The sequence below is a fragment of the Oncorhynchus mykiss genome, chromosome 8 (assembly GCF_013265735.2).
Source record: "Oncorhynchus mykiss isolate Arlee chromosome 8, USDA_OmykA_1.1, whole genome shotgun sequence".
Classification (NCBI taxonomy): domain Eukaryota; kingdom Metazoa; phylum Chordata; class Actinopteri; order Salmoniformes; family Salmonidae; genus Oncorhynchus; species Oncorhynchus mykiss.
Window position 1 is genome coordinate 31,224,345 of NC_048572.1, and position 20,551 is coordinate 31,244,895.

Sequence of the window (20,551 nt, forward strand, 5' to 3'; positions counted from 1 at the left end):
TCAGCAATTGAATTCTCTATACCACACTCAATCTTTCTGCAATCTCCTCCTAGCAATGATCTCTCTTCTGAACAGAACACTGGCTTTTATATAGCTTCAGAAGGAATGGGTAATTGGAGACAGCTGCGTCTTGACGAGGGGGCGGGGTCAGCTCTCCAATTAGCCATGGAGTCGACCAATCAGCTGCTTGAGGGATTTCAGGAAGCGATTTCCTGAAATACACACATGCAAATACACAAACTACAACACAGAAACTGGAGAACGTAACATTGCCAAATACACAAACAAAAGTTCTATACCAAAATTACACGTTTTTTTGATTGAATTTAACAATTTTATTAAAACATTAACCCTAGTAAACAATAACAAGAATGACATTTTCCTAAATCATTACAATTGCATTAGAATTGTTTTTTATTTTATTAATCTTTTTGTTATTTTTTTTCCCAGTATTTTTTCATTAATACCTGCGTTCTGTTTTGTATGATAAGAATGTAAATTGTTGATCTGTATTTGAATATAAACTTCTTATTTTTTAATGCACGTGTGTTGTGACTGAGTGTGCAACAGAGAAAATCGTTTGTGTGTCATTTAGAGGGAAAATAAGTGTATTTTTGTGTTTGAGTCACTTTTCAAAAGTTGCTAAAAGTTCCAAATAAATTTTGAAAAGTAGCTACATTTGTTGCTAGGTGCTGTTTGAAAAGAAAAGTTGCCAGGGTAGTCTGAAAAGTTGCTAAATCTAGCAACAAAACTGCTAAATTGGCATCACTAGTTGTGGTGGCAGCTGCAGCGACATTAGAAGTTTTCACAGGGTGTGTTGAGTGGTAGTGTCCTGTCCTCTAAGGTCGTTGCCCTAGGGTAGGATCAGATAGGGTCAAAGTAGTGGAATAATATGGTGGGTTTTAAAGAGTGTAGGGTAGTTGGTAGGGTAATAAAATATATATCTATATTTTTTCCTACTTCCCCTTTCCCATTTTGTATCACAAACAGTGGTGTAAAGTACTTTAAAGTACAATTTAAGTTTTTTTTTTTTCAGGTATCTGTACTTTACTTTACTATTTATATTTTTGACTACTTTTACATTTACTTCACTACATTCCTAAAGAAAGTTATGTACTTTTTACTCCATATATTTTCCCTGACACCCAAAAGTACTCGTTACATTTTGTCGCTTAGCAGGACAGGAAAATTGTCTATCTGTAAATAAATAAAAAACTAGAAAATGTGGCCGTTTGCTTTGCCTAATATAAGGAATTTGAAATTATTTATAATTGTTATTTTACTTTGATACCTTAAGAATATTTTAGCAATTACATTTACTTTTGATACCTAAGTATATTAAAAACCAAATACTTTTAGACTTTTACTCAAGTTGTATTTTACTGGGTTACTTTCACTTGAGTCATTTTCTATAAAGGTATCTTTACTTTTACTCAAGTATGACAGTTGGGAAATGTTTCCACCAGTGATCACCAAGTGTAATGGATTTATACAATAGTTCAGTTAGGGGGCGGTAATGCAACATATTGGACGCTAACCCTCTTTAAACTCCACTGAAGAAGCAGAAGCAGAAGTGGGGGTAATTTATATGCCACACTGCTGTCAAGGCAACAGAACTCACGTAGCTAGCTAGCGGGGCCGTGAAATAAATTAAATAATGTTGCAAAACGTGGAATTTCTTATATTTGAGCCATAATTTGCTTGCTAGAGCAATTAGATTCTAGCGTTTGCCACTTGCGGAGCGAACTTTAGCCACTCGTTGTTGCTGAAGTTAGCTAGCTAGCTAACATAACAAGTTTGTCACAGACAAAAGGGGAAACCAGTGTCTTTGAGTTTGTCATTTTGTAAAAATAATATATGTTCTACGTATTAACTAGTTAACTATGGCAAGTAAAAAGCTCAGAAGAACGGATGTGTCACTCGAAGTATGCGAACGACTCAAGCGCCACCAAATTGAAAGTTGCCAGGTAAGAGGTCGAGTCTCATTTCTCGAGGTGGTTATTACATTCGGTGTTGCTGTTAGCGTTGTGGATTACAAGTGTATATCATGTGAAATGTTACCATTATCTAATATTCTCACATCAAAGAATAGATGGAGTAGAAACGAGATGCCTTTCGCAACGGTGACTACTATGCTCCTTGTCACCAGGACCTGCTGTCCCTCACACCTCTAGAGGTGATGCGCCTCGCGGGGCAGAGTTACCAACAGGTGTTGATGCTACTTCAGTCAGTCAGCAAGGCCTGTGCCCCCTCAATGACCACGGTAAGTCAACAACAACATCACCAGTGTCACTGTCATACTTCACTGTTCTGTCTTATGAAATTGTTATTGTTCTTCAGGCATTGGAGGTGTGGAAGCAGAGGGCTGACCTGTGTTTCTCCACATCCCTACCTGCCCTGGACAGACTGCTTCAGGGAGGGCTACCACGGGGGACACTCACAGAGGTTGTACACCTTCCTTACTGAGTATAGAGATGGTGAAGGAGATGGAGGGAGAGAGAAAAAATGTATCACAAACTTCCTTTCCCACTTTCAGGTGACTGGCCCCTCAGGTTGTGGGAAGAGCCAGGTGTGTATGATGCTCAGTGTGCTGGCCACTCTGCCAAAGTACATGGGTGGCCTCGACAGTGGAGTTATCTACATAGATACAGAGGCAGCTTTTTCAGCGGAGAGGTGATTGGGACTTACTTTAATCACCCTCCTTTTCTCTTCTCTCCTGCATATCCTTTATCTTGTCATATATTTTATAATCTTCTATTATGTCATGTCTTCTATAATCTTATCTTCCGTGTCTTATAAATGCATTGTGTGGCCTAAAATGTTTTGTTCTTGCCACTTTCAGGTTAGTGGAGATTGCTCAGAGCAGGTTTCCAGACTACTTCTGTGAGAAGGAGCGTGTGTTGGAGATGGCTGGACGTGTCCACCTTTTTCAGGAGCTCACGTGTCAGGATGTCCTGGACAGGTACAGGCCGCCATGTTGCTTTCAGTCTCTCTGAAATATGTCATTCAATCGTCTCCTCTCACTTACCTCAAGCATGTTTTGGACTCATGAAGCATTTTGGGTGATGGCAAACTGTGTGAAAGGGACTATTTCTAATACTGATATTGGTATTGATAAAGTTTTGTTTTGGTTCCTTCCAGACTGGAGAGGCTGGAGGAGGACATCATCTCCTCCAAGGCTGGGTTGGTGATTCTTGACTCGGTGGCCTCAGTGGTGAGGAAGGAGTATGACACAACACTTCCTGGGAACCTCAGTCACCGCAGCAACCTGCTGGGCCAGGAGGCTGCCACCCTCAAATACCTGGCTCAGGCCTTTCACATCCCTGTGAGTGTGTGTGCCTCAGTGGCGAACTTTGGCCGGATCTGAGACAAGGCACCTATGATCCAAATGAGAGCCAGGTGGAGCTGAGACCTGGTACCTGCTTTGGTTATTGTAATTGTTCTCCACATTTCATTTTCCACAGCCAAAAACACGAGCAAGCAATGGCAAAATTAGACAACCCCATAGTAGAATAGTTTACTTATTCAATTGTTCAGCCTGTCGCATTCTATGCGAGAAAGTAATATTAATCTCGAGGCACATTCAAATTGCCGCACAGGGGAAGAAATATGCATGTCCAGTCGTTGTACAACATTCTCAATGCAGTCGCGGTAAAAAACAACAACTTTGAAAGCAGTTTTGATGGCCACTATTAAAAGAGGAGAATCACTGATTTTCTGAAGTGTTACGAAGCTACACTTCTCAAATCCAAGAAATGAGAAGGCTAAAATGCACCATTTTAGAACCATCGTTTTTTTAGCAGCGGCATGGTTTACCCGCATTAACATTGGCCATTGGGTTGAGTGCATAGGGAAGACCAGTGCTAAATGTAACAAGGGTCAGGTGTAACAGGTAGGCCAAATTTATATTCACAGTACATGATCCTTGGCTGAGTGCCAGTGGAATGGTTTTTTTTTGTTGGGGGGGGGGGCATTCAAGTCATCAATATGTTGCTAACTAGCAACAAAAGAGACTAATGTTAAGATTTTGTGATCTAGCTAATTAGACTGATGGGGGTAAATTCAGATTGGAAACCCTCAGCCTATTTATTCATTTATAGACACTATGCTGCATCAAATGATAATGATTATTGCTAAGTAACACACCTGACTGATAATATGGGCCAATATGTTATTGGGCTCATTTCTGGAGGGGGTTGTTATATTTTAGATATCAGCGTCATTTTATTTTCCTTCATTTTACATTAGAATTACCCTTCCAAAAAGTAATCCCCCCCAATCACATCATTAGTCCCTTAATACCACTTCTGACTGCCTAATATATTGCAGAACTGCCATTCAGCCACTAGATGTCAGCGTTATCACAAAGTAATCCAAGACAAAAAAGAACCTGCCCTCTGGGATTTGGAAGGAAAGGGTGAAAGGCAATAGTGCATTGCACTCTGTAGGAAATGTTTTCCTGAAATCTAAAATGGAATAAAATATCTAATCCATACCATATCTCACAAGGAATAATAAATGTGCCCTATTTGACCCCAGTGCATCCTCATTTGTGTCAGTAACACAGTTCAACACTAGAGGGCAGGAAAGCACTGAAGATGTATCACCTCACCTACTAGGTACCTACTACAACTGCTGGCCTAGCCAGGCTATTAGCACTGGGGATTCAAATCAGTTTCTAGTCTACCAACCCAACTTTCCCCTGAACCTTCCACTAGATAAAAATCTTAAGTCACCACCTCAGTCCCTGGCCGGTGTTACTCAAGCTTTCCTCCTCAGCCCCCTGGTAGTGCGTCCTGAGTTCTTACATCCATCTCCCCGCTAATAACACAGGACTCTGGACTCCGCCAGAGGTGAACAGGTGGCGTTTCTTACAGCTGTTGCCCAGGGGCTCTAAGAGTCTGGCGCTTGTCCGTGTATAGTAGTGATGGACAGCTTATTTACTGGTAGCTATTTTTATGTCTGCAAAGGATGCAGTGGCCACGTCAGAATGTAATGACTGTATGTACATGTTAACATACCTTGACGTTACATAGCAACAAGATCATCTTGACAGTTACTGAACACTGTAAGTGTCTGCTTAATACAATATTATTATACTTTAGCAATAAGGCATGAGGGGCGTGTTGTATATGGCCAGTATACCACAGCTAAGGGCTGTTCTTGGGCACAACGCAATGCGGAGTGCCAGGATATAGCCCTTAACCCTGGTATATTGGCCATATACCACAAATCCCTGAGGTGCTTTATTGCTATTATAAACTGGTTACCAACGTAATTAGAACAGTAAAAATGAATGTTTTCTCATACCCGTGGCTATCAGCCAATACCACAACTTTCAGCCAATCAGCATTCAGGGCTCGACCCACCCAGTTTATAATAGACTATGCTATACTCTACGCCAGGGGTATCTAAATCTTACCCCATGGGCGAGGTCTGGAGTTGGACAACTGGTAGTTTTCTGTTCTACCTGATAATAAATTGCACCCACCTGGTGTCATAGGTCTAAATCTGCTCGATTTAGAGACGAATAATGAACAAAATAAATAGTAATAAACACAGCGGAACTGGCTTTGAGGTCTGTGTGTCTAATTTCAGGGCTCTAAGCCTATCCTATGCTATACTAAACATCTAAGCTCATTCATGACCTATTTGCCAGCTAACTTGTCTTTCTTTATTTTGTATGTGTGCCTTTGTGTGATCATTAGGCTTCGGTGTAAGTCATATGCTATTTTCCACACCCGTGTTTTGGCGTACAAGCATTTTGTGGTTCATGTGAGGTCTGTCTGGACTTGACAGAGCATTTTGCCTTCACCTCCTCCATATTATTAACTGAAATGTGCCCTGACAAGAAACCACAGTGAGGATAGCCTACCTTGCTCGTGGCCCACTGAGTATTTTATAAGGGCTATCGTGATTAAACAAGTAAAGACTTTTGTTATTAGCACCCAGGGCAAAACCAACCAGGTTGTTAAATGTACTAGTTCTTGTTTTGATGTATGACACCGTGCCAAATTTTGCGAGACTGGATGACTGTGGTAGATTGGAGCCCTTTGCTTCCATTCCGCTCCTAGGTTGTGTGGAATTGTTGATTTGGTGTGAGTTTACTGGATGTACAGGTGTAAGATCTTGATTTGATCACCCTGTTGCAGGAGAACTTTTGTGAAATTCAGGACATGTAATACTTGTAGTGTATTTGCGGTTTAAAATGTATTTGAAATGTCAGACATATTTTCCGTTATGAAAAATGTATCGACCCCTACACAATTGTTCATGAATTATAATTCACAGTTCCTGGTGCTTCAGGTTATTTTCCTGTTGTACCAAACTGGATCAAATTAAGATCCTACATCTGTTGCCTAGCCAAGGTTTCATAGTTTAACTGTGTTGTTTCTCTGGATTTCTCCTAGTTAGAACAACACATGGGGAGCTCATTGCCTGCCCAAACATGAGTTTATTATTGTAGCCTTATTGTTGACATATGGACTTTGACTCATGTCAGCCACAGTTGGCTCACATGCACAGTGTAGCTCTGTCAAGCTGGAGGCTTAAAGGACAATTATAGCTCGTGACGGTAGGCCTTGGGCCTACCTTTTTTTTGAGTCTGTTGTATTGGCAACAGTTTTATCATGTTGGTATTTTATCAAGGCCAATTTGATTCACCAAGTGCTACTTTGAGCCACCACCACTGATTATTCGAGGGAATTTACTCCAAATTCTGCTGTGTCAGACTTGGACCGGATGATATTCAGAATACTTTTGTCTCCCGCTTGGTTGGGTTTGGATACATATTGACCATCCATATCGTTTAATGTTGATGACCTCCAACCTACTATTGACCATCAGTCATCTGAGGACAAGTAAAACACATTTTAAGAAATAACTTACCAGAACTCCCAAAAAATAATTTTGGTATATTTTGTGTTCATAGTCTAAGGTATAATGCTTTGAGATATTGCCTAAAAACCTTGAAATGAACATTTAGCATGGCAAACCAGCACTCTGTGGAAGGTATTAACGTCATGATATTCTCTTCATGCATCTCTATTTTCTCCCTCCTAGGTGGTCTTGACCAACCAGATCACGACGCATGTGGGCGATCGAGGAGAGAGAGGCGCTGCGTCATTCAGGGGAGGTAAACAAACACAAACGAAATAGCCTCCATGTTAACTGATCACATCTGCATGTAACTGCAATACTAACCATCCAATGAAACATTGGATTCAACACATACTAATGTAGTGATGCACCGAGGATGTTTGTAGCCGGTCGCCTTGCGTGTGACTCTTTGAAACACATGGAGCGTCTCTGATGGGTCACAGAGATTTGTTTGATCTCACTGTTTACCATCACATTGGTAACAGAGCTATTCTATGACCTGTATCCTGTATTGTTATAATATCCCCCTCTTCATCACTCCCTTAGTATAGCCTGTGTGTGGATATGTATCTGTGTCTCGGCGGTGTAGTCGGACCAGTGAATGTTGGGGCAACATTATGCTGAAGCTAGCCTTTGAGTAAAGGGATACGGGTTCTTTCTCTTACGTTATCTAATAGATACATGGCATTGACCTGTAACTGTACTCTCTCTTTCACCAACTACACTCTCAATAAATACTGTGATTCCCCCTCGAGGAAGGACTGCCTCTTTCAAATTTCGCTCTCTCTCTTTCAATTTTTGCTCTCATTCTCTCTCTCTCTCTCTCTCTCTCTCTCTCCATATGTCCTTGGATGGAGGGGTGAGGCGGGGAGAGTTCGACAGTAGGGTGTATCTGATTCACCCCTCTGCTAATGTAATCAGATTCACATCTCCTTTCCCTGGGTCTGATTCTTCTCTAGCCCCGCCATCCCTCCCTTTCTATCTCCCGCACCTTTTTTCTCTCCCTTTTGTTTCGTGCAAGCAGGTTTTTACCTATGCTGTTTTCAAGCAGAGATCCCTGCGTCTCGGGTTTCCAGTCAAATGTCAGCCTCCGTCGCCTTTGGGATTCTCCCATCGATGGTCTCCTGGGATTTGGCTGGGGTGGCGAGTGTGATGGAAGGTCTGAAAAGGCCCTTTGTCTAGTCTGAGGAGAGGTATAAAGGGGGAGTCTGGTTTCTACCTGGTCTAGGATCAGTACTGTGACTCAGGTGGGCCTGAAGTGGGCTTTAGGTAGCTTCTGGTACTGCGGAGGCCTGATGAGTGTGTAGAGAAACTACTAGGTAGAGATGGGTTGGTTGCTGGACTGACCTATACACATGCTCTAGCCCAGCTATCAGTACAGAGAGAATGTATTATTGAATTCGTATGTCTGATTATTGCTATCATCCTTTGCTTGTCTTCAGTGTTATGTGCCCCCCCCCCCCCCCCCCCCCCCCCCCCCCCAATAAACCTGTCGGAAAGATTTATTTCTGTAGATATTTGTAATATTAGAGATGAAAAGAGTTCAGTCTCTGAGGGACATTGGATGCCTATGAGGTCTGTCCTAGCTCTCTTTGTTTAATCTAGTGAAACGGCAGTTGTCCAACTGAAGCTCTTTCTGACCTCATTTTGATGAAAACTCAACTCAATAGCCAGCCCAGTGCCAACAGTAGTTTGGTGCCAGCATTTGAAACAGGCGATGCCCAAGGCAAGGCATAGAAAATCCCCCAAACTCTTAGCTGGCTGAGCTAGCTGTTCACAATAGCAAGTGTAAAGCTTAAAGTTATGGATGAGGGTTGGTGTTCCTAGTGGAATGGGGGAGAGAGGTCATCGTGACAAGCGTTTATTTTGTCATAACATAAACTTCATGATGAAAAGTAAACGTAGTGTTGGAGCTAATCTCTTGTGGAAGTGACAACTTTCACGTGAATTTTACTTCTGGGTAACCAAGATTATACTGAAGCATATGAATCATCTAAATATGGGAAGGGACTAAAGAGGAATCAACCACCTAAGGGAATCTTTGTGTGAGAAGTGAGCTCATTACTTAACACAGCTAAGTAATGATACGGTCACTCCTTGCATGGAGGGACTAGTTGCTGTGTGAATGCTCCTGTGAAGTGTTCCGTGTGTGTATGAGTGTGCACACCTGCCTCTGTGCGGGATTGTTTGTGAGTAAATAAAAATAGCCTTTAATAGAGGCTAAACTGGGCCATCTGGTGTGGTTTAACCCCGTGCTCCCTCTAGGGTTAGATGGGAGTGAGGGGGCCACAGGCCAGTCACTGTGGGAGAGCAGGGACCAGCGGACAGACAGTTGGCCTCTGTTTGCCAGGCTCAGCAGACTGACTGACAGACAGCAGGGCCCAGAGGACAGCAGACCTGGGTTCAAAATACTATTTGAAATCATTTCAAATACTTGAGCTGTGTTTGACTGAGCTTGTCTGGTGCAATGTAACTAATAGAATATTCCCAAAAGTGCAAAACCAACCCAGTTGGCAGTCCAGGCAGGCTAAAGCAGACATAGTATTTGAACCCAGGTCAGCAATGAACAGACAGACAGCTTCTTTGTCAAGCGCAGGGCCCAACAGACAGACAGACACTCTTAATCAACAGCAGGGCTCAGCGGACAGACATACAGACAGCCTCTCTTTGTCAACAGCAGGGCTCCTTCATTGACTGTGTGTGACTGAGGCTGCAATGATCCAAGCCGCTCAGCTCATCCACTGCCTCTGATAGGAGAGCCACTGTGTGCAGCCAGCCAGCAACACACTGAGACACTTTTCCATGCCCTCACTTTATCTACATGATTGGGTTTTCCTCCCCCCCAACCAGTCGCCCTAATCGACCGCCCGTCTTACACTCGAGGCTTGGTCACACACAGCCACACTGCACAGAGCTCTCCAGCCACTAGACCAATAGGGTTTACTAAGGGACAGAGGGTAAAGGAAAACAGAAGGCAGAGGGGGAGAGAGGGTGGTAGACCTGGGTTCAAATACTATGTCTGCTTTAGCCTGCCTGGAGTGCCAACTGGGTTGGGTTTGTTGTAGAACGAGAGAGATAAACAGCTTGTGAGAAACAACTAGAGAAAAGTTGAATGGGATGCTGAGCGAGAGAGTTGTTGAGAGGGGGAAAAGGGGGAGGTTGAAATCTGTACTGGACATGTTTATTTGAGCCACTTCCTCCTCTTGCACAGCGGGGCAGCCTTTCCAGAGAGCTCTCGCTCGATCAGAGATGGCTATCCATCCATATGATATCCGTTCTCTCTATTAGCATAGAGAGGCAAACACTGTGTGGTTTTCTGTCATACACAAGCTGGACAAGGCCTTTTAGCTATATATTAGTAACACATGTCCTTGAATGTTGTTTTAAAACACTTTTATTGCGCTAGGACTTATTGTGGCACTCGAGGAGCCATCCAGCGAGCACAAGTCGTGACATAGACAGTGTGTTGAAACACTGGACAGGATTTTGGACTCTACACTATCTGCTCTCTGTTCCTGGCCAGTTGTGGGAAAATGTGTGGGCTGCTGGCTTTGTAGGATCAGGGGAGGTTTAGGATGGGGGTTAGGGGTATAGAATGAAGGAGTGTGTGTGTGTTATGGTTTGGGTGTTTGTGTTAGAGGTCTGTCTAACAGGCAGAGGGGGAGCTAAGCAGGGGAAAGAGGCTGATAGCGTGCCCCCCCCCCCCCCCCCCCCCCCCCCCATCCTTCTCCAGGGAGCTGTGCAGCAGATGTCTGCAGCGCTCATGGAGTTTGTTTAGTCTGCCTCTCAGTCCCTCCGGCCTTCTCTTTCCTTCTCTTTTCGTCTCTTTTGACTCAGCTCCCAAACTCGTGAGCCAGTTGTACACTGATTATGTTAGTGAAAGAGCCCTAATGGTTAGCTAGATGCACTAAGGCCCAATGCTTTCAGTTATATTCCACTTTGGTTTGACTCTGAAACCGCTGGTCTTCTAGTACTGTGTGTCTTTTGTTTTTGTCCCGTAGTTTATTCAGTCCTATCTCAACTTAATTGCCTTTAACCAGTGTTCCCTGTTTGTAGTACTACTCTAGTCTACTGTATGTCTCCTACCTAGTATATTGTGATATTAAAATTAATCGTTTCTCTCTACTGCTGCTGCTGCTCTTCCCGGCTGGGGGAACTTCCGTCACATGGTCGTGCAGCTATTTTATTTTCTCTGCCTTGCACACGTTTCCACAGGAAATGTTTTGAGGAAGTGAGAGTTGCTGATAGGACACTTGTGCGAGCAGAATCCCTGCTTACTCCATGGAAAAAAACATCAAGGAAGAGGATGAAAAGGACACAGCAACATACACACACACACACACACACACACGGGTACGCACACACGCTTGCGGACATACACACACACACATGCACACTCGCGAACTCATACACACACTCACAGACACACACACTGCCACCCGCCAGGGCTCATCCTTCAGCAGACAGAATTAGCATCCCAGGCCCAGCCAAGGTTTATTGGTGTCATGGGAGCAGAGGGAACCATGGTCACACAAAAGCAAGCGATAATAACAGTGTGTCAGGCGGCTGGAGCTGTCTTCTGGTTAATGGTCATTACATAGCCTGCAGGGTCAAACACACACACACACACACACACACACACAGTGGAAATTGGGAATAATGATGAATCATGGGGATGAATCAATGACGATACTTACATTACCTACTGTATAGTGATATGTTTTTCAGGCTTCAAGGCAGTTTGTTTTGAATTTGCAGTTTCTAAATTGATTGCAATTTGCCAAGTTTCTATACAGTCAGTGAGTCGTTCCAACTCAAAAAGTACAAGAAAGAGGATTTCAACACCCAACATCTCAGATTGTAATGAAATCGTTTCTGTTGTTAGAAACAAATAAGATAAGCACTCCTGAAACATTATTTTGTTGAAATGAAGGTCATTGATTTCATCCAAATTGGCAATTTTTTTTATTTTTAGTAGCTTGCATTCTTTACCACAATTTATTTTCATCATGAGCAAAATCTATTGGTTTTCTACCCAAAGTTGCAAAGAAAATGTTGTAATCCATTTAATAAACTCAAGAGACCAGCAAAAATGATAGTTGTTGCAGTAGCAGGTACAGCGGCATCTAGTGAGCAAAACGTGGTACTTTCACACTATTTTATTGTATAGAATGCAAGCTTCAATGGCTGATTTCTCTGAACAGGGGGAAAAAAACATCACCCGATTCACAGGGAGTACATAACAAAAGTTGAAGAAGCAATACTCCAAGCAGCAGCTTGTCAGACATAGAGCACTGATACTGTAAACAGGTTGTTGGGGTGGGGGGCCCGTGAGTGGCTTTTGATCATTGTATTGGATTCATCATGTCTTACTAATTGTTAGGAAGAATTATGGTCCAAATTGGATGTTAGGTATTATAGTTGAATATTATATGAATCCTATAAATTATAATGGCCAATTTTGGGTGCAATGAATTAGCTTAATTTCTCAGAGCAAATTAATTTCAACAAATTGTTTCAGGAATACTAATCTTATTTGTTTCTAACTACAGAAACTATTTCAGAACAATCTGATGGTGGGTGTCATGGCTTGCTGAAATGACATGGTATGACCCCTGTATGAAATAAAGATAACACATCACACAAGTGTAAGTGCAGTTCAAAGTTGAACTCAACCCCTGTAATGTTTGTTTGTGTGTTGCAGCATCCGATGAGAGGGATTCTGGGTATGTGACGGCGGCGCTGGGGAACACATGGAGTCATAGCGTCAACACCCGCCTCATTGTCCAGTATGTAGATGCACACCAAAGACAGGTGATATACGATATGTCACGGAGGATACCATTTTAGTCTTACTAACTATGGGAAAGGAACTGTGTCTTCCTATGTCTTCTTTGGGCTTTATCCAGAACTGTTATTAACCAACTTTCACAGAACACACGACTGAACTAAAACGACTGAATTATGGCTATGCTTAGATTCTCTATTGGGGAAATAGTGTGGTCGGTCAGACAGACACACACACACACACACTACTCTCCCTTTAGTCTCATCCTGCACGACTCAGAGCTGCGGGCGCATTCCAGAGTCAACTCCCAAAAAGCCTCGGAGGCCCAAACGAAAGGCTCTGTGTTTTTCTTTTTACGATCCAAATCCCCCTAAAGAAAACCAGCATGAAAGGAAAAGCAGCGGTCCTCAACTGCTGGTCCATTAAGGCTTCAGTCTGGTGCCTGGGTCCATTGGGTCCTCGGGCTGGTTCATTGACGCTGTGTGTGTGCCTCTGCCTGTCTGTCTTTCTGCCTATATGCTCCGGCTGCTCTGTCGGTTTGCCCATGCTCAAATTAACACAGGACAGTCATCTATCTAGCCTCCAAAACGTTCATCTCCACCACGATTTCCTTGTAGATTTAAGGGCTCTCTTGTAAAAGAGTTATCTCAATGTGACTCCCTGTTTAAATAAAGGTTAATAAAATAAAATAACTGATTTGCGAAAACATGAGATGGCTTTATGCAGGGAGACTTGTCTCTGTCAGAGTTAATGACATGTTATTGTGGGCGCGGCGGTTTTGAAAACAGGGAGCTGACTGGTCGCTGCGGTCCGCAGAGCCGTGCATGCCTGTGAAAATCACTGAGACGGCATTTATTCACACTGGTCCTAATTCAAGTGGGTTTAGCGAAAATGACTGATTACCGACCACAGGTAATCTAATCCCCCTCGGTGAAATAGCACTCACGTTTATTTTTAACTGAAATAAAGCAACAGCAGTTAAAGCAGACATCTGTAGCTGGTTAGGCCCTAAGTAGAGATATATGCTCAAATGTTGAAACTGCACCTCAGGAAATAAAACGTTTAAAATTCTTAGATGCCATTGGGATTGTTTCTTTCCACTAGTGCAAATCTGAGGTCCCCCCCCCCGCCTCTCATAGTAAATGTTTAACTGACTGGATGCACAGTGAGTGCGCTCACTGAAGGTAAAGAACGATCAGTAGGCCTATGGCTAAAGCTTGTAGAATGAGTATGTAGACACAAAGCGCTTCACAGCTAATGCTGTCCCAAAGAAAACTGTAAGGTGATTTGTATCTTTATTCCGTGTCTGCACTTTTGCCTCAGTCTCTCTACTTTTCTATGTCTAAAGCTCATACAGAGGTTAAGCATGGCTAGAATGACCTCTCGTTCAACCCACCAAGAGTCTGCCAAGCCTGATGAAACAAGAACACTGAGAAAATGTCACTTCCTTGTTTTGACTGGTGATTTCACAATAACATTTATCACAGCCGTGATTCAACGTGCTTCCAAAAACATTGACGCTGCACTCGTTATTTCTGCACTGTTTACAGCTATTTATGCTGCAGCAACCTCAATCGTCTTGTTTTCTCTTAGTTCTTCCTTTGGGTTTAGATGGTGGTAGCTGAAAGGCCCAAGCTGGTTTGAACTGAGCCATGCCATGCGACACTAGTCTGGCCCCAAATGTGTTTGTACTGAATGACTTAGAATTGGCAAGATGGCACAAAGAGATCTGGGACCAGGCTTAAGTAGTATCGGAAATCCCAGAGCTTGGAGCAACCGCACAAAGTCTGGGGAGGATGTTTCATTCTCTTGGACATTTTGTAAGTGTAGAAAAATTATTCCAGTGTGGGTCCTCTTCAGACAGACAACGCTCCAAACAAATCAATAGGTTGGTTAGGCGGAGCTGAAAATGTGGGATGGAATTGTGCTCATGTTTAGCTGAATCAAATCAAATCAAATGTTATTTGTCACATACGCATGGTTAGCAGATGTTAATGCGAGTGTAGCGAAATGCTTGTGCTTCTAGTTCCGACAATGCAGTAATAACCAACGAGTAATCTAGCTAACAATTCCAAAACTACTACCTTATACACACAAGTGTAAAGGGATAAAGAATATGTACATAAAGACATATATGAATGAGTGATGGTACAGAGCGGCATAGGCAAGATGCAGTAGATGGTATCGAGTACAGTATATACATATGAAATGAGTATATAAACAAAGTGGCATAGTTTTTAAAGTGGCTAGTGATACATGTATTACATAAAGATGCAGTAGATGGTATAGAGTACAGTATATACATATACATATTAGATAAATAATGTAGGGTATGTAAACATTATATTAAGTAGCATTGTTTAAAGTGGCTAGTGATATATTTTACATCAATTCCCATCAATTGCCATTATTAAAGTGGCTGGAGTTGAGTCAGTGTGTTGGCAGCAGCCACTCAATGTTAGTGGTGGCTTTTTAACAGTCTGATGGCCTTGAGATAGAAGCTGTTTTTCAGTCTCTCAGTCCCAGCTTTGATGCACCTGTACTGACCTCGCCTTCTGGATGATAGCGGGGGGAACAGGCAGTGGCTCGGGTTGTTGTTGTCCTTGATGATCTTTATGGCCTTCCTGTGACATCGGGTGGTGTAGGTGTCCTGGAGGGCAGGTAGTTTGCCCCCGGTGATGCGTTGTGCAGACCTCACTACCCTCTGGAGAGCCTTACGGTTGTGGACGGAGCAGTTGCCGTACCAGGCGGTGATACAGCCCGCCAGGATGCTCTCGATTGTGCATCTGTAGAAGTTTGTGTGCTTTTGGTGACAAGCCAAATTTCTTCAGCCTCCTGAGGTTGAAGAGGCGCTGCTGCGCCTTCTTCACGATGCTGTCTGTGTGGGTGGACCAATTCAGTTTGTCTGTGATGTGTACGCCGAGGAACTTAAAACTTACTACCCTCTCCACTACTGTTCCACAATCATCTCCTTAGTTTTGTTGAGTGTGAGGTTATTTTCCTGACACCACACTCCGAGGGCCCTCACCTCCTCCCTGTAGGCCGTCTCGTCGTTGTTGGTAATCAAGCCTACCACTGTTGTGTCGTCCGCAAACTTGATGATTGAGTTGGAGGCGTGCGTGGCCACGCAGTCGTGGGTGAACAGGGAGTACAGGGCTCAGAACGCACCCTTGTGGGGCCCCAGTGTTGAGGATCAGCGGGGTGGAGATGTTGTTACCTACCCTCACCACCTGGGGGCGGCCCGTCAGGAAGTCCAGTACCCAGTTGCACAGGGCGGGGTCGAGACCCAGGGTCTCGAGCTTGATGACGAGTTTGGAGGGTACTATGGTGTTAAATGCTGAGCTGTAGTCGATGAACAGCATTCTCACATAGGTATTCCTCTTGTCCAGATGGGTTAGGGCAGTGTGCAGTGTGGTTGAGATTGCATCATCTGTGGACCTATTTGGGCGGTAAGCAAATTGGAGTGGGTCTAGGGTGTCAGGTAGGGTGGAGGTGATATGGTCCTTGACTAGTCTCTCAAAGCACTTTATGATGACGGAAGTGAGTGCTACGGGGCGGTAGTTGTTTAGCTCAGTTACCTTAGCTTTCTTGGGAACAGGAACAATGGTGGCCCTCTTGAAGCATGTGGGAACAGCAGACTGGGATAGGGATTGATTAAATATGTCCGTAAACACACCAGCCAGCTGGTCTGCGCATGCTCTGAGGGTGCGGCTGGGGATGCCGTCTGGGCCTGCAGCCTTGCGAGGGTTAACACGTTTAAATGTTTTACTCACCTCGGCTGCAGTGAAGGAGAGTCTGCATGTTTTGGTTGCGGGCCGTGTCAGTGGCACTGTATTGTCCTCAAAGCAGGCAAAAAAGTGATTTAGTCTGCCTGGGAGCAAGACATCCTGGTCCGTGACTGGGCTGGTTTTCTTTTTGTAATCCGTGATTGACTGTAGACCCTGCCACATACCTCTTGTGTCTGAGCCGTTGAATTGCGATTCTACTTTGTCTCTATACTGACGCTTAGCTTGTTTGATTGCCTTGCGGAAAGAATAGCTACACTGTTTGTATTCGGTCATGTTTCCGGTCACTTTGCCCTGATTAAAAGCAGTGGTTCGCGCTTTGTTTCACGCGAATGCGGTTCCACGGTTTCAGGTTTGGGAATGTTTTAATCGTTGCTATGGGAACGACATCTTCAACGCACGTTCTAATGAACTCGCTCACCGAATCAGCGTATTCGTCAATGTTGTTGTTTGACGCGATACGAAACATATCCCAGTCCACGTGATGGAAGCAGTCTTGGAGCATGGAATCAGATTGGTCGGACCAGTGTTGAACAGACCTCAGCGTGGGAGCTTCTTGTTTTAGCTTCTGTCTGTAGGCAGGGAGCAACAAAATGGAGTCGTGGTCAGCTTTTCCGAAAGGAGGGCAGGGGGGGGCCTTATATGCGTCGCGGAAGTTAGAATAGCAATGATCCAAGGTTTTACCAGCCCTGGTTGCGCAATCGATATGCTGATACAATTTAGGGAGTCTTGTTTTCAGATTAGCTTTGTTAAAATCCCCAGCTACAATGAATGTAGCCTCAGGATATGTGGATTCCAGTTTGCAAAGAGTCAAGTAAAGTTCGTTCAGAGCCATCGATGTGTCTGCTTGGGGGGGAATATATACAGCTGTGATTATAATCGAAGAGAATTCCCTTGGTAGATAATGCGGTCGACATTTGATTGTGAGGAATTCTAAATCAGGTGAACAGAAGGACTTGAGTTCCTGTATGTTGTTGTGACCACACCACGTCTCGTTAACCATAAAAGCATACGCCCCCGCCCCTCTTCTTACCAGAAAGATGTTTGTTTCTGTCGGTGCGATGCGTGGAGAAACCAGCTGGCTGCACCGACTCCGATAGCGTCTCTCGGGTGAGCCATGTTTCCGTCAAGCAAAGAACGTTAGTCTCTGATGTCCCTCTGGAATGCTACCCTTGCTCGGATTTCATCAACCTTGTTGTCAAGAGACTGGACATTGGCGAGAAGTATGCTAGGGAGTGGTGCGAGAAGTATGCTAGGGAGTGGTGCGCGATGTGCCCGTCTCCGGAGTCTGACCAGAAGACCGCTTCGTTTCTTTTACGAAGTAATTTTTTGGGGTCGCCGGCTGGGATCCATTCCGTTGTCCTGGGTGAAAGGCAGAACACAGGATCCGCTTCGCGAAAGTCATATTCTTGGTCGTACTGATGGTGAGTTGACGCTGCTCTTATATTCAGTAGTTCTTCTCGACCGTATGTAATAAAACCTAAGATGACCTGGGTTACCAATGTAAGAAATAACACGTAAAAAAAAAAAAAAAACTGCATAGTTTCCTAGGAACGCGAAGCGAGAATGCCATCTCTGTCGGCGCCGGAAGTAACAAGCGGATACGGCAGTGACATAACTGGTGACGCGTGTCCCATTTCTGACTCGTCCTCTCTATCCCAACTGTCTGACTTCTACAGACGTGTAAGCTGGAGCATTGGTACAATGTGGGAGGCAACCCAACTGTCTAGAGAGACTAACGCTAAAGCAACACCACGCCAACCATGCCACATGGCGCTGACGGAGGGCGCTTTGACTCGAGCTCCAATAAAACATTGCAAGTTTAGATTTTTCAGTTTGTTTCGTGCATTACTTCATACACCTGGGTAGAACTATTGGGTACTCAACGTCTACCCAACCTCCCAGAATTCCCTGAGATGGCGGAACAATGGACTAGCTTCTTCGGCGAGGCGCCTAGCTGCTTGGGAGTCCTACCGGAGAGTAGGAAGCGAAGATGCTGACGGAGTGGGGGAGTCTTAGTGAGATTAAGATGCTGGGAAACCCGTCCTCCATTTCCGAGCATACTACTCACCAATGTTCAATCATTAATGAACAAACTTGACGAACTCAGAGCTAGGATCTCCTTCCAGAGGGACTCTGCAACATATTCAGTTGATCTGAGACTTGGTTCTCCTCCTCTGACATACCACCAGCTGGTTTTACAGTTTTTTGAACCGGGCTCTCTCTCGTAAGAGTAAAGGTGGTGGGCTCTGCTTTATGACCAACATATGATGTGATAGGGGAAATGTACAGGAACCTGCAAGCTTCTGCTCCCCCGACTTGAAATACTCTGACATCAAATGTTGCCCTTTTTTACCTTCCAAGAGTTCTCCGGGATTATCGTCATGGCTGGTGTACATCCCGCCCCAAGCCGACACTAGCAATGCTCTCAAAGTTCTTCATTGGACCCTGAACAAACTTGTTGCGACTTTAACAAAAGTAATTTGAGTTATTACCAACATGCATCTAACTCTTGGAAATTTTACTCATGACCACTGCTACACGCCTTTTCAACACCGGTATAAGGCCCTCTCCCATCCTCCTTTAGGCAAATCCGACTATGACTCCATCCTGCTTCTCCCCACCTACAAACATAGACTCGAGGGAAGTTCCGGTGGTCGGCCCAACGCTGTACAGACATGACCAATCAGAAGTCTCGCTCCAAGATTGTTTTGATCATGTGGACTGGAATATGTTCCAGATCGCTTCTGGAGATGACACCAATGAATACGCTGACTCATACACCGGATTCATCAGAAAATGCATAGATGATTTGATACCGATAGTGTAGCCATATTAAAAACCGTGGATTGATAGCAGCCTTGGAGGGAAACTGAAAGAGAGAGATGCTGCATGTAAATGGGGCTAGGTGACCGGGGGAAATAGTTTGGTACTAATACGACCTACGCAGATCGATCACGATTGCGAAACACAAGTATAGGGACAAAGTGGAGGAGCAATTCAGCAGGTTGGACACAAGGCGTATGTGGCAGGGGCTCCTGACTATCATGGATTACAAGAAGAAAGCCAGCCACATTGTAGTCACCAATGCTACCCTATCGGATGAGCTAAACAGATTTTTCTCACGATTTGAGCACAATGACCCTGAGCTGCCAAGGAAAGCCCCTGATGACAACGTGGGCTACATACTCTCACTGTCCCCACTGAGGACGTATGGAAGTCATTCAAACGTGTTAACCTTCGCTAGGCTGCCGGCCCAGATGGCATCCCTAGTCGTTCCCTCAGAGCATGTGCTGACCAGCTGGCCGTTTTCTGACATTTTTAATCTCTCTCTAGCTCAGGCGACTATACCCTTCTGCTTCATGTCCACTATTATCCCCGTGCCCAAGAAAGGGAAAGTAACTGAACTGAATGACTATCAACCAGAAGCACTCAATTCAGTCATCGAGAGGCTAGTCAAAGAGAATATTCTCTCTAAGCTGCACATGTTTGTATATTACCCACTTTCAATGCAACATACTGAAACAAAACAAACTATGCAAGGCAGAACGCATCAGAGTAGGATTCTATTGCATTGGCAGGCACATACTCTACACAGACCGGTGCGCCATAACCAATCAGAGGTGCAGTTGGCCTATATGCAAATAGACCATTGCCATATATGGATCAGTGCCATTCACTTTGAACTGTACTGTGTTTACAGCATCAATGGTCGTGTGTAGATGTGCTTGTTTTGAAATCAAAATAAGAGCTACATGTAGCGACGTGCACATGTGTTCATATCCTTTGCTATTTAGTGAGTTATTAGACCAGTTATAGATCAATTGCAGTCAGCAATGAGGGAGTGATTGCTTCCTACGAGCACAAAATGTGAAAACCGTGTGCATTTTCAGTCACCTCCTTGTCTGAAGGACAAGTTAATGTCAAGCCTTGCATGTTTTTTCAAATGTGTCATTGAATGTAGGCCTACATTGAACACCACACATTGGCTGCTACTGTACGCTGAATGATAGAACAGCTATTTCCATGTTAAAATGTTATGGGATGCATTTCCTCCACTCTGGTATACTACATTATGATCAAATAGCCACAGTAGCCT

General features: G+C 44.1%; 1 protein-coding gene across 8 annotated transcripts in view; it reads left to right on the forward strand.

Annotated features, from left to right (window-relative positions):
- The window catches only part of rad51b (RAD51 paralog B), an 87,308-nt gene that overhangs the window by 4,190 nt on the left and 62,567 nt on the right, over nt 1–20,551 (forward strand). For 2 of the 8 annotated variants that reach the window (XM_036985281.1, XM_036985280.1), the window contains exons 2-8: nt 2,150–2,263; nt 2,341–2,445; nt 2,537–2,673; nt 2,843–2,962; nt 3,142–3,325; nt 7,063–7,135; nt 12,584–12,693. In XM_036985281.1, coding sequence (XP_036841176.1) covers nt 2,150–2,263; nt 2,341–2,445; nt 2,537–2,673; nt 2,843–2,962; nt 3,142–3,325; nt 7,063–7,135; nt 12,584–12,693 — 843 coding nt within the window. Of the gene's footprint in view, nt 1–1,127; nt 1,968–2,087; nt 2,264–2,340; nt 2,446–2,536; nt 2,674–2,842; nt 2,963–3,141; nt 3,326–7,062; nt 7,136–12,583; nt 12,694–20,551 lie in introns of those variants that run through there. The other 6 variants (XM_036985279.1, XM_036985278.1, XM_021612305.2 and 3 more) reach the window with 6 other exon arrangements.